The sequence below is a fragment of the Callorhinchus milii genome, unplaced genomic scaffold (genome assembly GCF_018977255.1).
Source record: "Callorhinchus milii isolate IMCB2004 unplaced genomic scaffold, IMCB_Cmil_1.0 Scaffold1, whole genome shotgun sequence".
Classification (NCBI taxonomy): domain Eukaryota; kingdom Metazoa; phylum Chordata; class Chondrichthyes; order Chimaeriformes; family Callorhinchidae; genus Callorhinchus; species Callorhinchus milii.
The window spans coordinates 12241082-12256037 of record NW_024704742.1 but is presented as its reverse complement, the minus strand read 5'-3'; the positions used below and the strand labels follow the sequence as shown (position 1 = coordinate 12256037).

The 14956-nt window shown below is 43.0% G+C and overlaps 1 protein-coding gene across 1 annotated transcript in view; it reads right to left on the bottom strand.

Moving 5' to 3' along the window:
- LOC103188162 (phospholipid-transporting ATPase ABCA1) overlaps positions 1–14956 on the bottom strand; it is a 248220-nt gene that overhangs the window by 205348 nt on the left and 27916 nt on the right. The window contains exons 4-7 of the mRNA XM_007908032.2: positions 13578–13719; positions 12006–12133; positions 11057–11163; positions 888–1122 (exon numbers count right to left, since the gene is read on the bottom strand). Coding sequence (XP_007906223.1) covers positions 888–1122; positions 11057–11163; positions 12006–12133; positions 13578–13719 — 612 coding nt within the window. The remainder of the gene's footprint in view (positions 1–887; positions 1123–11056; positions 11164–12005; positions 12134–13577; positions 13720–14956) is intronic.

Sequence of the window (14956 nt, the reverse complement as noted above, 5' to 3'; positions counted from 1 at the left end):
ACAACAAGCCCACAGAAGTAACGGTCCAAGGTACCGGTCGACACAGGATCTCGACTTAGCAATAAGTCGCTAGATTCTGACAGGGCCTGCCAACCGACAGAAGGCAACCCTCAAGAATAGCAACTAATGGGCAAGTTGCTTAAACTAGAGGACCTTGGTACCATTCCGGGATACTGATAAGAAATAACCAGTCACTTAAAAGGAATGTACTAATGATCTCACATAACAAAATAACAAGCACCAGATACAGCCCTAAACTGATCCTATCTTAGACAGGAAAAAGGGAAGAACTCGTGGAGACTCAGTCAGGCTGGCACCAAGCCAAATGATTGATTAACCTGAGTACATGACTGTATCAGAAGTGGGTAGTGCTAATGAGTGATGAAAATTTAAATAAAACTGATCATTTGCTGTTAAACACCATATTGTGACATTTTTGCTATATGTATAGCAGTTTCACTATGGGCCATAAACCATGTTTCAAAACTTACAACTCACTCCAGTATTACTTTAAAATAAGTTTGGATTGATTTACCTGAATATTTTGAATCCTGGATTGTCATAGACGTAGAGATTCTTACACAAGTTTAGCTATTTTTGCAAATGATTGTGAAGGATTTCTGAGCATTCTGATTCTGCTGTCCAAGATCAACAAAAAACAGCATTTATGTAGCCCCCTCATGTAGGGTAACGTCCCAGATCACTTGGTGCAAATGATGATAGGTCACTACATAAACCAATTATGCTCTTGATGCACATGGTAAACACAGGTAAATAGTTTGTGCTTAAGCTCAGGTATAAATGTGTTAGAGTACCAAAATGAAATGAACATTGCAATTTTTGTGCATCTTTATGAATAGTGCAAAAAAACTGCCATGTGTACTTACAAGTGCTGTTGTCAGAAGGAAGCATCTCAGCCGGTTTGATACTTGGTGATGTGGTCTTTTCAGAATTTGTTCCTTCATTTGAGCTTTCGCTTTGTCCATTTCCTGAAATATTCACATTGCCACAGAATAATATAGCCAGAGAACCAAACAATTGCTCAAGTGAATCACTTGCATTTTCAATCCTTCTGTTGTTGAGCATGGTGTTCAAAACCTTGGGAGTCCGTAGTTTGGTGATCTGGAAAAGTACAAATACTGTTTATGAGAAGCCTGTTGCAATTAATCCCTTTCCTTCCTATACATTAATCCACTTTGTTGTAATACCTAATGAAAATATTGAGCATTGTGGAGTCCTGTAGCTCAGCAGTTAGAGCACTCGCCTCGCAAGCGAGAGACCTGGGTTCAATTCACAGCAGGGCAAAATATTGGGCAAGTTTCCTTACTCCACACGCCTCTAATAGTACCTAATTACCTAATTACCTAATAGTAAGTAGGAACCTGGTTGTTAGTCGGGGGTAATAATTCTTTCAAAAAAATAAGAAGAATAAAGTGGTCACTTCAATCCACGGGTGTTTGTGGGACACTGCTGTGCGTAATTGGCTGCTGCGTTTCGCCCACAAAATATACAGTCAATTCACTTTACAGTATATTTTGTAGGCACTTTGAGGCATCTCAAAGACGTAATAAGGTGGTATATAAAATGCAATGATTATTTTTATTCTTATTATCAAAAACACATTGCACATATCCATGAGCAGTCATAGACATTCTAGTTTTGTTTCTTTTATAGAATAGCCTAATTATTCAGAAATCAATTGTTACTCTCGGTTGCCTTACACTCAACATGCTGGAAACATCTGAAATAAAAAACAAATATGAACTATAATAATAATCCTTGCATTTGATATAGTGCCTTTTCATGTTGTTAAGATGTCTCAAAGCAATTTACAGACTATATTGTGTATATATTGTATATATTGTAAATATTGTACATATAAGTGGATTGACTGTATACTTGTGGGCAAACGCGGCAGCGTACAGCAGTGGCTTACAAACAGTCTGAGATCGAGTGACCTCATTTTTTTTTGGAGGGAATATTACTCCCTGAAAGTGACCCGCCAATCAACTAACAACCAGGTTCCTAGTTACTGCTAAGTAAACAGAGGTGTGTGGAGTAAGGAAACTTGCCTAAAGTTTTGCCCTGCCAGGACTTGAACCCGTGTCCTTTCACTTATGAGGCGAATGTGCTAACCATTACGCTACACGATTCCTATACTGGAGTACACTGATTTCAAATAAGGCCTTACTTTTTGAAAAACAAATAACCAGAGCAATGTTTCTGAAACACACAACATGAAGGATTTACACAAATATTGATTTGACTGTGTACCAACCAATGTGCTGGAAAAATATAATAATAATAATCCTTGCATTTTAAGCAGTGCCTTATCACGTCTTTGAGACGTCTCAAAAAACTTCACAAAATATACTGTAAGTGAATTGATTGTATATTTTGTGAGCGAAATGCAGCACCAATTGTGCACAGCAGTGTCCCACAAACAGTCCAGATTGAAGAGACCAATTTTATTTTAAGGAAATATTACTCCCGGAAAAGCAATCCACCAATCGACAAACAACCGTTTCCTACTTACTGCTAGGTAAACATAGCCATGTGGAATAAGGAAACTTAGCAAACATTTTGCCCTGCCGGGAATCAAACCCTGGTCTCTCGTGCGAGGCGAGTGCTCTAACCACTAAGCTACAGGACTCAACAGGTAGCTCAAGGCAGCCCCTGACAATGTTGTTTCAAAAGATTCCAAGACTCATGAAAGATATAAAATCACAACTTTAGTTAAACGATTTATAGCAAATTAGAGAAGCATAAGCATGTGCAGCCAGACAGGAAATGCAGCCTTAAAAATGCTGCAAAATTAGACATCAATATTATAATAATAATCCTTGCTTTTGGTACAGCACCTTTCATGTTGGGAGGACGCCTGAAAGCTTTTCACACGATTGACTGTGAAGTGTCGTAACTGTGTATTTCGCGGGTGAATGCAGCAGCTAATTGGCACGTAACAATATCCCAAAACAACTATGAAGTGAGAGAGAAGGGTTGAGACAGTGTTCCACTTTAGTGATAGTACCATCATCATTTTGATTATTTTGATTGGAGTCCTGTAGCTCAGTGGTTAGAGCACTCGCTTTGCAAGTGAGAGACCTGAGTTCAATTCCAGGCAGAGCGAAATCTTGGGCAAGTTTCCTTACTCCACACGCCTAATAATAATCCCTCCAAAACCAAAAACAATAATAAATTGGTCATTTTCAATCTACGACTGTTTGTGGGACATTGCTGTGCGCAATTGGCTGCCGCGTTCGCCCACAAATATACAGTCAATTCACTTTACAGTGTGTTCTGTGAAGCGCTTTGGGACGTCCTCCCAACGTGAAAAGCGCTATATCAAATGCAAGGATTATTATTATTATTATTATTATCTCCTTGGCACTTTTTTTTTCTAGCTTTACAAAAGCATCCATTGTGAGTAAATAGCCTCAATTGGAAAAGAGTTGGAACAGAGGAAAAGGAGCTTTGATTCACACCTGGCAACATTATTATCAGATTTTGGATCACTTAATACTCACACTAGTTGCCAAAGCATAAGATGTGCCTCAATTACTATTGCATCCACAATACAAGTTCTAAAATATATAAGGAAAGTGTATGCCGTGGGGTGCCCAAAAGTTTCATTTTACCCATGTTAATTAAATTGAAAGTACCTTTTCACACCACTAAATAGTAATAAGTCCATTAAAATACCTTCTTGGCACATTTTTGTATTAGTGTACAAATTAATTAATTTCACATGGCACGTTTTAAATGCAAATGACATTTCAATGATTGCATCAGTTAATAATAAATTAGCAAGGGAAGGTGGCGTCATGCAGCATGGCGTCACTTATAAATAATAATCCTTGCATTTGATACATCGCCTCATCACTTCTTTGAGACATCTCAAAGCGTTTCACAGAATATACTGTAACGTGAATTGACTGTATTTTGTGGGCGAAACGTGGCAGCCTATTGCAGTGTCCCACAAACAGTCATGGATTGAATGACCAAATTATTTTTTTTTTAAAAAGTTATTATAAATGTATGTATGCCAGTGGCAGCACCTGAGTAATAATAATAATAAACCTTGCATTTGATATATCGCCTTATCATGTCTTTGAGATGTCTCAAAGTGCTTCAAATACAACACAGTAATACAGTCTCTTTGCCTATTTCATAGACTTAATTTTGTGATTCAAACTGAAGGTATTATCCTCTGATAAGGGTCAAGAAAAGCCTTCAGTAACCATTTGCTTTATATCATAAAACTATCATAAACATTTACCGCGTAGTAAGCAATAAATAGTTTTTAGGAATTTAGGTTTAAAACCTTATCAATAAATAACCTGCATTTATAAACGTGTCCTTCACATCACAAGACAGGTTCACAAGATTGTTTCAGATACAGGAGGCCCTAGAGTCTATTTGATCTCATCTTTCCAGGATATCTACTCTACCATCCCAACATCAAGCTGTTTTAATGAATCCAGCATCCTGGATTCAACTATCCTTGATAGCGACATGTTGCTATTATTAGTTACCCTCTGGGTAAAGAAATACTTCCTGGTGTCTGTCTGAAATGCAATCCGGCGTGAAGGGCGCTATATAAATGTTAGTTGCTGTTGTTGAAATTGTTATTTGCAACTGTAAGCCTATGTGCTTTTGTTCTACTGTATCAGTGCAGTCAAAAGTATTGTTCTTTATGAATTCCATTTAAAAAAAATTGTATACTTCTATAAGGTTCCTTCTGAGACCTAACCATCCGGATTGAAGGCTTGACATTATATTACTTAAAAGAACCTCTGAGACGTTAAAAAAAATAGCTCCCCCCCCCCCCCCCCCCCGGGCTCACATCATGGTCCTGTTGGGTTGGCTGCCCCAGCCTATGGGATAATGTTTCCATCCACCTGACCACTCGCTCCCGGTCCCCGCATGCGCACTATGGCTGCCGCTATGACCCTCACCCCCTCCCTCCCTCCTCTCTACCCCCAAACCCTACCCCTTCTGCATCTCTCCCGCTCTGTCCTCCTCTCTCTCCGTCCCTCTCAACTTCTATCCGCACTTGACCCTCCCACAACCTCCCTCTGCTCCAGCCTGGGAATCCTCCGCCGGGCTCACCGTGGCACTCGGCGTTGGCTGTCCAGCAGCAGCCACACCGACTGCCCCATTCCCCACCACACTCGCCAGCCACCCCGGACACAGACCCGGGGAGCCAACCTCTCCTCCCTCATCCTCATTCCCCCACCCCTGCCTCACAACCTGGACCCACCTCCCCTCCCACACACCCTTCTGTCAACCGCTCCCTCCACATCGGACTACAAAACGTCCGCTCCCTCTGTAACAAGGCCCTGGTCATCAACGATCTCATCCTTGATGACAGTGTTGATATCATGGCCTTAACGGAAACCTGGCTCACCCCAGGTGACACCTTCCCCCTGACGGAGGCCACACCACCCGGCTACACCTCCCACCACATCCCTCGCCCCAACCGCCGTGGCGGTGGTGTAGCTCTTATCTCAAGGACACCACTTGCTCTATCCCCCTGGCAATTTCCCCTCTTTCGAGCACCTCACCCTCTCACCCTCCTCTCGCTCAAAATCCTCCTCCTCTACCGGCCCCCTAAAACCTTTCCCACCTTTATCTCCGATATTTCGACACTTCTTACATCTCTCTGCCTCTGCTCTGATCGCCTCATCATCCTGGGTGACTTCAACCTGCACTTCACCCCCTCCTGCTCAATCTCCTCAGATTTCTCTTCCCTGCTCTCCTCGCTCAACCTCTCCCTCCACATCAACTCCCCCACTCACAGTCACGGCCACCCACTCGACTTGGTGATCACCCGGGGCCTCAGTGTCTCGGATGTCACTATCACCGACAAGGCCGTCTCCGACCACCACTTCATCTCCTTCACCACCTCCACCCCCTCCCCACCTCCACCAGACCCACCACCATCTTCTACCGCCCCTGGAAGAAGTTACCCCCACAATCCCTAACCGCTACCTTGGAGTCCTCTGAACTCCTCTCCCTCTGGCCTTCAACCCTCACTGAACCCATTTCTCCTCTCACCCTCCTACACAACACCCTCTCCTCCACACTCGATACTCTTGCCCCCATCACCTCCCATACTGTCTCCTACTCTCGCTCCTCCCCTGGTTCACCACCCACCTCCACTCACTGAAGAGCCAGGTGCGGGCCGCTGAACGCACCTGCGTCAAATCTGGCCTAACGGTCCACCGACAAATCTGGCTGGACCTCCTCAAAATCTACCGCTCCACTCTAGCCTCAGCCAAGTCGTCCTTCTACTCCAGGATAATCCTGGAGGCGAAGAACAACCCCAGGCTACTGTTTTCTACCACATCCCGACTCTTCCGTCCCCCCTGCCACCCCGCGCAGGTCATCTCCTCCAACCTTCACTGCGAGGAGATACTTGATTTCCTTGAATCCAAAATCAAGGGAATTCGCTTTGCGGTCACTTCCCCTCCAACATCCACCCACCCCCCACCCCCTCCCTCCCACATTCCGACTCCTACCCATCCTCCCCTACACATTTTCGTACCCGTTTCCCCACCCTCTGTCACCAAACTCATCCTATCCCTGAAACCCACCACCTGCTCCCTTGACCCTATCCCCACTCCACTCCTTATCTCCCAGCTCCACCTCCTTGCCCCACATATCACAGACATCGTCAACCTGTCCCTCTCCTCTGGCTCCGTTCCCATTCCCTTAAAAACTGCCACCATCACTCTCACCTTGAAAAAAATCCTCCCTTGATGCGTCGCAGCTATCAAGCTACCGGCCCATCTCCAACCTCCCCTTCCTGTCCAAGGTCCTGGAACAAGTTGTCGCCTCCCAGCTGCGCTCTTTCCTCTCCACCCATTCATTATTCGAACCCCTTCAGTCGGGTTTCCGTGCTGCCCATAGCACAGAAACTGCCCTGGTCAAGGTCACCAACGACATCCTGACCATCTGTGACCAGGGCTCCCTCTGCCTCCTCGTCCTCCTCGACCTATCGGCAGCATTCGATACGGTCGACCATGCTATCCTCCTCCACCGCTTGTCCTCCCACCTCAACCTTCAAGGCCCTGTCCTCGAGTGGTTTAGGTCGTACCTCTCCCACCGTCTTCAGTTTGTTTCCACGTGCGATGTCCCTCAAGGCTCTGTCCTCAGTCCCCTCCTCTTCACCCTCTACATGCTCCCCCTTGGTGACATCATCCGCAGACATGGGGTTAACTTCCACATGTATGCGGATGACACCCAACTCTACCTTTCCTCCTCTACCCTCAACTCCACGACCACCGATGTCCTGACAGCTGTCTGTCCGACATCGAGTCCTGGACGAGAGACAACTTTCTTCAGCTCAACGTGCGCAAAACTGAGGCCCTCCTGATTGGCTCACGTCAGCGCCTCCGCACCTCAGGCGCTGACAGCATCAGCATCCAAGGCTGCACTCTGCACCTGTCAAAGCCATCAGGAACCTCGGTGTTCCGTTCGACCCTGAGCTGTCCTTTCTCCCTCATATCTGCGCCACAACTCCTGCTCGGGTCATGACCCAACTGTACAGCGCCTTGGGACGTCCTCCCGACGTGAAAGGCGCTCTATAAATGGAATCTTGTTGTTGTTGTTGTTGTTAACAAAAATAGTGGTGGATATCAAGGAGGAAAATTAAAAATACATTTTTAGAAGTTTTGTAGGCAAAAAGAATGTAGGCAAAGCGATTTTGGGGGAGAGTTTCAAGGACAAGAAAATGGTGGCTTCAGACACCAATGGGAGAGCAGAATAATATAATAATGATCCATGCATTTGATATAGTGCCTTGTCACATCTTCGAGACGTCTCAAAGCACTTCACAGAATATACTGTAAAGTGAATTGACTGTATATTTGTGGGCGAAATGCGGCAGCCAATTATGTACAGCAGTGTCCCACAAACAGTCGTGGATTGAAAATGACCAATTTATTATTGCTTTTTTTTGAGGGATTATTATCAGACTTGTGAAGTAAGGAAACTTGCCCAAGGTTTCACCATACCAGGAATCAAACCCAGGTATCTTGCTTGCAAAGCGAGTGCTCTAATCACTGAGCTACAGGACTCCACAAAAATGAGTGGGAAGGGAGCACTAGCACAGAGTCAGGTAAATGGATGGTTTGGAGAGGAGATGAGTGCAAAGTAAGATAAGGCAAGATCATGGAATAATTTGAAAACTGGGCCAATGATCTTAAACTAAATCCACTGATAAACTAGAAGCCAGCAGGGCAAAGATGTGAGAAATGGATATAAAGAGCCTTGTGCAAGAGAGAATGTGAGAGTTCTAGATTACTGAGCTGGGAAGACCAGTGAGAAAAGAATAATCATGTGTTCTGTGCAATAGAAATACAGTACTTTTTTTAAAAAAAAATGTCCTTTGCTCTTACATAATAAACCATCTTGTTCAGCTTTCACTACTGCACAATATCTCTAAAGGTTGTGTTCTTCAATGTTTAAAACATACTTTCTCGGGCTTACTATCATAGCTAATGTAAAATCAAGATTCCCCTGATTTTCTCTCCGCTTTTCTCCTCGCTTGAAGGCATTTTGACTCCTTTGTACCATTCTCAGAGGATATGGTTCCACAGATACCCTGGAAAACTTAACCTAAATGAATATCATTCAATTTCAGCTGAGGACAGTCTGTGTTGTCAGGCCAACCGATTATGGGAACCTCGGGCAATAAGCAACTTAAGACTTGTAAAGAAAAGTTCTTGAAATCCTTATTATTCTTTGATTTCAACTCAAGCCTTGAACTTCACTACTATGGCTTGACATTATATGATGATGCTTGAGCAATATCCGATCTGATTAGTCCAATATTGTGTTCATCCAATGCCCATACACATACACCTTCCAGGAAGGGGGGGTGGGGGGTTGGTTTGCATTTAGAAGCAGGAACTCTAGCTCAACAAGGGATAATGAGGGCTGCCTGAGCTGGGTAATAATATTAATAAACCTTGCATTTGATATACCATCTTATCACGTCTTTGAAACATCTCAAAGCGCTTCACAGAATATACTGTTAAGTGAATTGACTGTATGTTTTGTGGGTGAAACGCAGCAGCCAATTGCACACAGCAGTGTCCCACAAACAGGCATGGATTAAGTGACCAAATTATTATATATTTTACACATTTTATTTCTAGAGGGATTATTACCCGCATTATTATTACTAGTAGTAACCAGAAACATGTTGATCCGGCTTCGAAAGAAGTCATTGCAAAAATGTAACTAAGACATTTGATCCAGCTGGGATCACAATGCAATCACTGCAAGTAAGCCAGTGTTTGAATAAAGCACATTATTACAGGTCTCTACTGCTCTTTGGTCTCTTACTATATGGGTAAACCTAACTCATCATGGACAGTCTCAAATCTGTGACTTTCTAATCTACAAGGCCTCATAGGACAGTGTACTTACCCACAGCAACAAAAGGTTTCATAGAAGAATAGTAGTACTCTTTGGTGTCTCTGCATCAGCTGTGTTAATCCCCCACATGCTCATTTTAAAATCAGGTACATAAATCTAGGTAATTACAGTCTCTTTCTGCAGTTAATTTTCCACTGCATCCAATGTGATGAAGTGCATCATTACAGTAGCAATTACTATTTTCTCAATTCATGGTGTGTAAAATCAACCCATCTCCATTAGTTTTACAAGAATAATTCTATCCACCATAATCAGTCACTTCATTGCTCACAGTAGGATTGTATTGTGTTCAAATAAAACAACAACAACAAACAACAGCAAAATTACACTTGTAAAGCGCCTTTCATGTCAGGAGGACAAGGCATTGAAAAGTCGGGTATCAGGACCCGAGCGTAGGGTGCAGTGTTGGGATAACGGAGGGCAGAGAGATAGGAGGGTGGCTGAAGGCACGGTCAAAAAGGAAGGTCTTGAGCTGTGCCTTGAAGTAGGCAAGTGATGGATGAAGGCGAAGGGATTGTGAGATGGAGTTCCAAAGGGCAGGGTCAGAGAGGCTGAAAGCCCGGCTGCCAATGTTAGGGTGGGTCGGGCGGGTGACCTGGAGCAGGCTGGAGCCTGTTGAGTGGAGGGAGTGGACAGGTTGATAGGGGGTCAGCAGGTCAGAGAGGTAGGAGGGGCAAGGCCGTGGAGGGTCTTGAAAGTGAGGATGAGGATTTTGATTTCTATCCTCTGGGGGATGGGGAGCCAGTGGAGTCGGGCGAGGGTGGGGGTGATGGGGTCACAGGGCCTGGTGCAGGAAAGGACATGAGCTGCAGGGTTCTGGATGATCTGCAGCTTGTGGAGGGAAGAGTTTGGGAGGCCGAGAAACAGGGAGTTTTCGTAGTCGAGCCTTGAGGTGACGAACATGTGTATGAGCATTCGGCGGCCTGAGGGGTGAGGCAGTGGCGGAGTTGGACAATGTTGCGGAGGTGGGGAAAGGCAGGATATGGGGGAGAAAGGACAGTTGAGGGTCGAACAAGATGCCTAGGTTCCTGACTGGCTTGGTGAGGTGGAGCGTGCATCCGTAGAACTGAGGCATGTTGGGAGGGAGAGGCTTTTAAGGGCTAACAGAGAGTGTGTAGGCAGGGCAAGGAAGACAAAGGAGAAAATGGGTAGAGGACAGGGGATGATGGGTTAAAGAGGTGTTAATGATACAGAGATGTCTTCCTTGCCCAACCTCCACCTGCTCTGTTAGCCCTTAAAAGCCTCTCCCTCCCAACATGCCCCAGTTCTGATGAAGAGTCGTGGACCCGAAACGTTGATTCACTTTCCTTTCTCCATAGATGCTGCATGACCTGCTGTGTGTTCCCGGGGACTTCTGTTTTTGTTTCAGATTTTCAGCATCTGCAGTATTTTGTGTTTTGTTCCAGTCATACTTATAGTCACTATAAATTACAATGACTCATTCTACTTGGAACCTTTATAAACTACCAATATGTGGTGACCTTCAGGAGAACCTTGAGATTTTCTACACTGGATTTTAATAAGAGTTTCTCATTCTTAAAAATATATATAATGTAAAATTTTCTACTTCTAAAAAAAATCTTTGGCTGAACTTGATAAAACTTACTTTGTCCATTTGTTTTCTTGCTAACTTCATATTTGCGATTACAGCATCCGAAAGTGACAAGTTGTTCTTTAGAAATGCAGTCAATGCCTGGTTGTTTTCCCAAATATCTGCAAGTGGCAAGACAGAGTCATTCTAAACAACATTTAGCACTAACATCCTTCGGATTGAAAAGCATAAAATTGAAAAATATTTTTAAAATTATCCATGATTATTTTACTTTTTGGGGGGTCAGCCTGACACATGTAGAAACCCATTGCAATGCTTAAGAGTAGCCAAACCGAATTGAGAGTTCCATGCATCCCACCTACACATGGTAATTCCAAAGATATTTATTGGAATGGAGTATGCCCTCTCTCCCTGGAGGGATATATCCTGCTTACTTAATTCCAGAGACTATTAGGCACAAGTTGGCAATAGCCAAGGGTTGAGGACCTCAGAGTGTGCATTGGAGTATTACTGGAGTTCAAGCAGCTAAAACTGCAAAGCTTGCCATCGAAAGCCCTGTCTGGCAAGGCATTCCCGCAGCTTGTTCAGCTAGCAACAACCTACCCAATAGGGCTTTGCGAACAGAAGAGTAAGAAAAATATAAAGGGACAGATATAGGTATGAGGCCATGTAGAGGAGGATGGAGATCTTGAATTCGATCAGCTGGGAGTCAGTGAAGTCTGACAAGGACAGACATGGAGGGAATACAACATTTTGTGCAGGCAAGGGCGTGGTTTGGCAGAGTTTTGAATGCACTGGAGCTTGTAGAAAGTGAGGCTAGAGGACTTGGCGAAGATGTCATTTGGAAAATCAAGACAACAACAACTTGCATTTACATAGCACCCTTCACGCAGGGTAGTGTCCCGGAGTGTTTAAGTTGAAGAAGCAAGACTGGAGGTGACAAAGGTATGAATGAGGGGATTCAGCAGCACAAGTGAAAGAGGAACATTTGGAGTCGTTTTACCTTGTTCCTCCTTTAGATTATCAAGAATATTAATCCTTGGATTCAAATCCTTCAAGAATTTGTTTAACTGTTCTTGATCAGATGGATTTGCATCTATGTCCTGCAAATCAGCCAATACGGCGGACAACCTATGTTGACGAAGGCAAATAGACAAACCACAGTTTAATATGCAAACTACACATTTTTTTCTTTGCCACTGGTCTGGCAGGTTTCTGAATACACTAGTTTAAATATACAGCTTGGAGTCACACTAAGCTGACAGATCTGGAAAGAGATCAGAAAGTATGACTTCTGATCTGTGCTGTGTTAGCCAGTTTTAGCCACGGTTTTAGCCACGGTGACCTAGCATTACAATCGATCTTACTTTAGGTAGTGAGGGGAAATAATATTTGTTTTTTTTAAAAAAAGCCAGGATTAAACTTTTTTTAAAAAAATTATAAAATAAAATCCATCAATATACTCCACAAGCTAAAATAACTTCATACATCCAATGTGAATAAATTATCACCAAACCGTTTCATTGATAATTACATAATTATCTATAATTGCTGACATTCTGTGTATACGTAATGCACACTACATTGATGCTTTCACATAATTAGCACATGGTACAAATAAAACCCAAACTTTTTTGGGTGGGGGGTCAGCTGGGTATCTGACACACGCAGAAAGCCATCACCATGCTTAAGAGTATCCAAACCAAGCTGAGGTTTCCATGCATCCCACCTATACATGGAAATCCCAGACCCAAGAGTTTAAATTGAATCATGTTGAGAATTTCTTTAACCCCTTTTAGCAATCTCACAGAAAGTGTTGGAAAATTGCCTCAGACTATAGAATTTACAGCATTATCTCTTTAGAAAGAAAAACATGTTCGACTCTTCGAGAACATAAATATAGTGTGCGGCCCCATTATAACACGTTTATTATTATGCTGAGTTGCTTATAAAGCGATTGCATTGTATATCCCCTTCACTGCACATAGCCAACACACAAGCTTTCTATGCACCAGCTGACTCTCATGCTAAAATGGCCAACTTTCAGGTTATAAGTTTGTCATAGAACTTTACATCTGCGTCTGCTCAGCACACAGGAAGTGACAACAATATATGCATGAAAGGAGTCATTGCAGCTTCCCATGCACAAAAAATGGCTAACATTCGAACTATCAGGTTGCTATCAGGTCAATTCCTGTTTTGTGCATATATCAACAGGACGTTACATCACTGCCAATCTGGTGAAAGAGATTTTTAAAAAAATGTATTGGAACCAGCTGGCGTGTGAGAAAATCTAGCCAGCTGCCTGCTTGCACCACTGAAGCTGGATCAAAGTTGTATGAAAGCATGGGGGGATAATGGGATTTATTAAGGCTCTCAATCACCAATGGGGCTTCAATGTACAAGTATCGTTCACTCTTTGCTAATATAATGCAGAAAAAGGTTTGAAGTGTAATTGCATTATGAAATCTTCGCATGGATGCAACCAAAACCTGCACAGAGATATGATTAGAAATTCAACAGTACTGCAATAAACAAGTTAAACATTGGGCTGAAGCAATTAACATGTACTCACAGTGAGGTATCAAAGTTGTTTACTTGACCTGGTGCCTCTCCTGGGGTTGGGTAATTGAGACAAGGATTGTTCATGTTGCAGATGATACCCTGCATCCATGGCAATACACCAGCAGAAGGCAATGCCTTATTCCGATAATGACCTGCCACAGCAACAGAATAGTAAAAAGGTCTGCAACAATTCTCAGAATCCTGTACATCAGTTTACTATCTTTTCTAAAACTCATATGAGCTTCACAGCCCCAATCACAAATGTGATACTAATGACTTTTTAATAGACTCCCCCCCAAAAATGGGAAACTGCCAGAGGATGCCATCGTTTTCACTGTTTTGAATTAACACTTTTTTTAATTACCATCTGGTTTTCTCTCTTTATCCCACCACCCTCTCTTTTAGCTTGAAGGGCACTAATTCATGTTAACGCATAGTTCCATATGTGCCAAACACCCTCTGGTACATTGTGCAAGGGGACACTCTTCATGTATGAGCATAGCGGACAACAGGCTGGGAGACTTTCTGTGCACCAGCTAACTCTCATGAATACTTTGCTTCTGTTTTCACAGTAGAGGAAAAGGACAAAATACTAGCGGTAGAAGGGAACCTAAAAAAAGACAAAAAGTTCTAAATGGATAGGTGTAAATAAAATACGGTAATGGAGAAAATAATGGAATTAAAGATTGACAAAACTCCCAGACCTAATAGATTCCACCCTAGGGTATTAAAAGAAATGGGGGAGGAAACTGTAGATGTGTTAGTCATAAATTTCCAAAGCTCTCTGTATTCGGGAATTGTGTCCTTGGATGGAGAATTGCAAATATCATTCCATCATTTAAGAAGGGAGGGAGGGAGAAACCAGGTAACTAAAGACATCAGCTTAACTTCAGTTGTGGGGAAGTTAGTGGAATCTCTCATTAGGGACAGAGTGACTGAGCACTTGGATAAGTATGAGCTAATCAAAGAGGATCAGCATGAATTTGTGAGGGTAGGTCATATCTGATGAATCTAATCAAATTTTTTGAGGAGATCACTAACATGGTGGATAAGAATGTGTCTATGGATATCGTCTACATGGACTTCCAGAAGACATTTGATAAGGTTCCGCACAAGAGATTATTAGCAAAAATAAAAGCGCATGGATTCGGAGGTAACCTTGCAACGTGGCTTGGCAATTGGTTGGGAGGCAGGAAACAGAGAGTAGTGATGTAAGGAACTTTCTCTGATTGGCGGGATGTGACAAATAGTGTTCCCCAGGGGTCTGTACTGGGGCCTCAGCTTTTCACAATATATATATAATGTAATATATATAATATATATAACATATTATATATAAATATAAAGGAATATAAAGGGGAGCTTCAACTATATAAATGATGCTTCAAC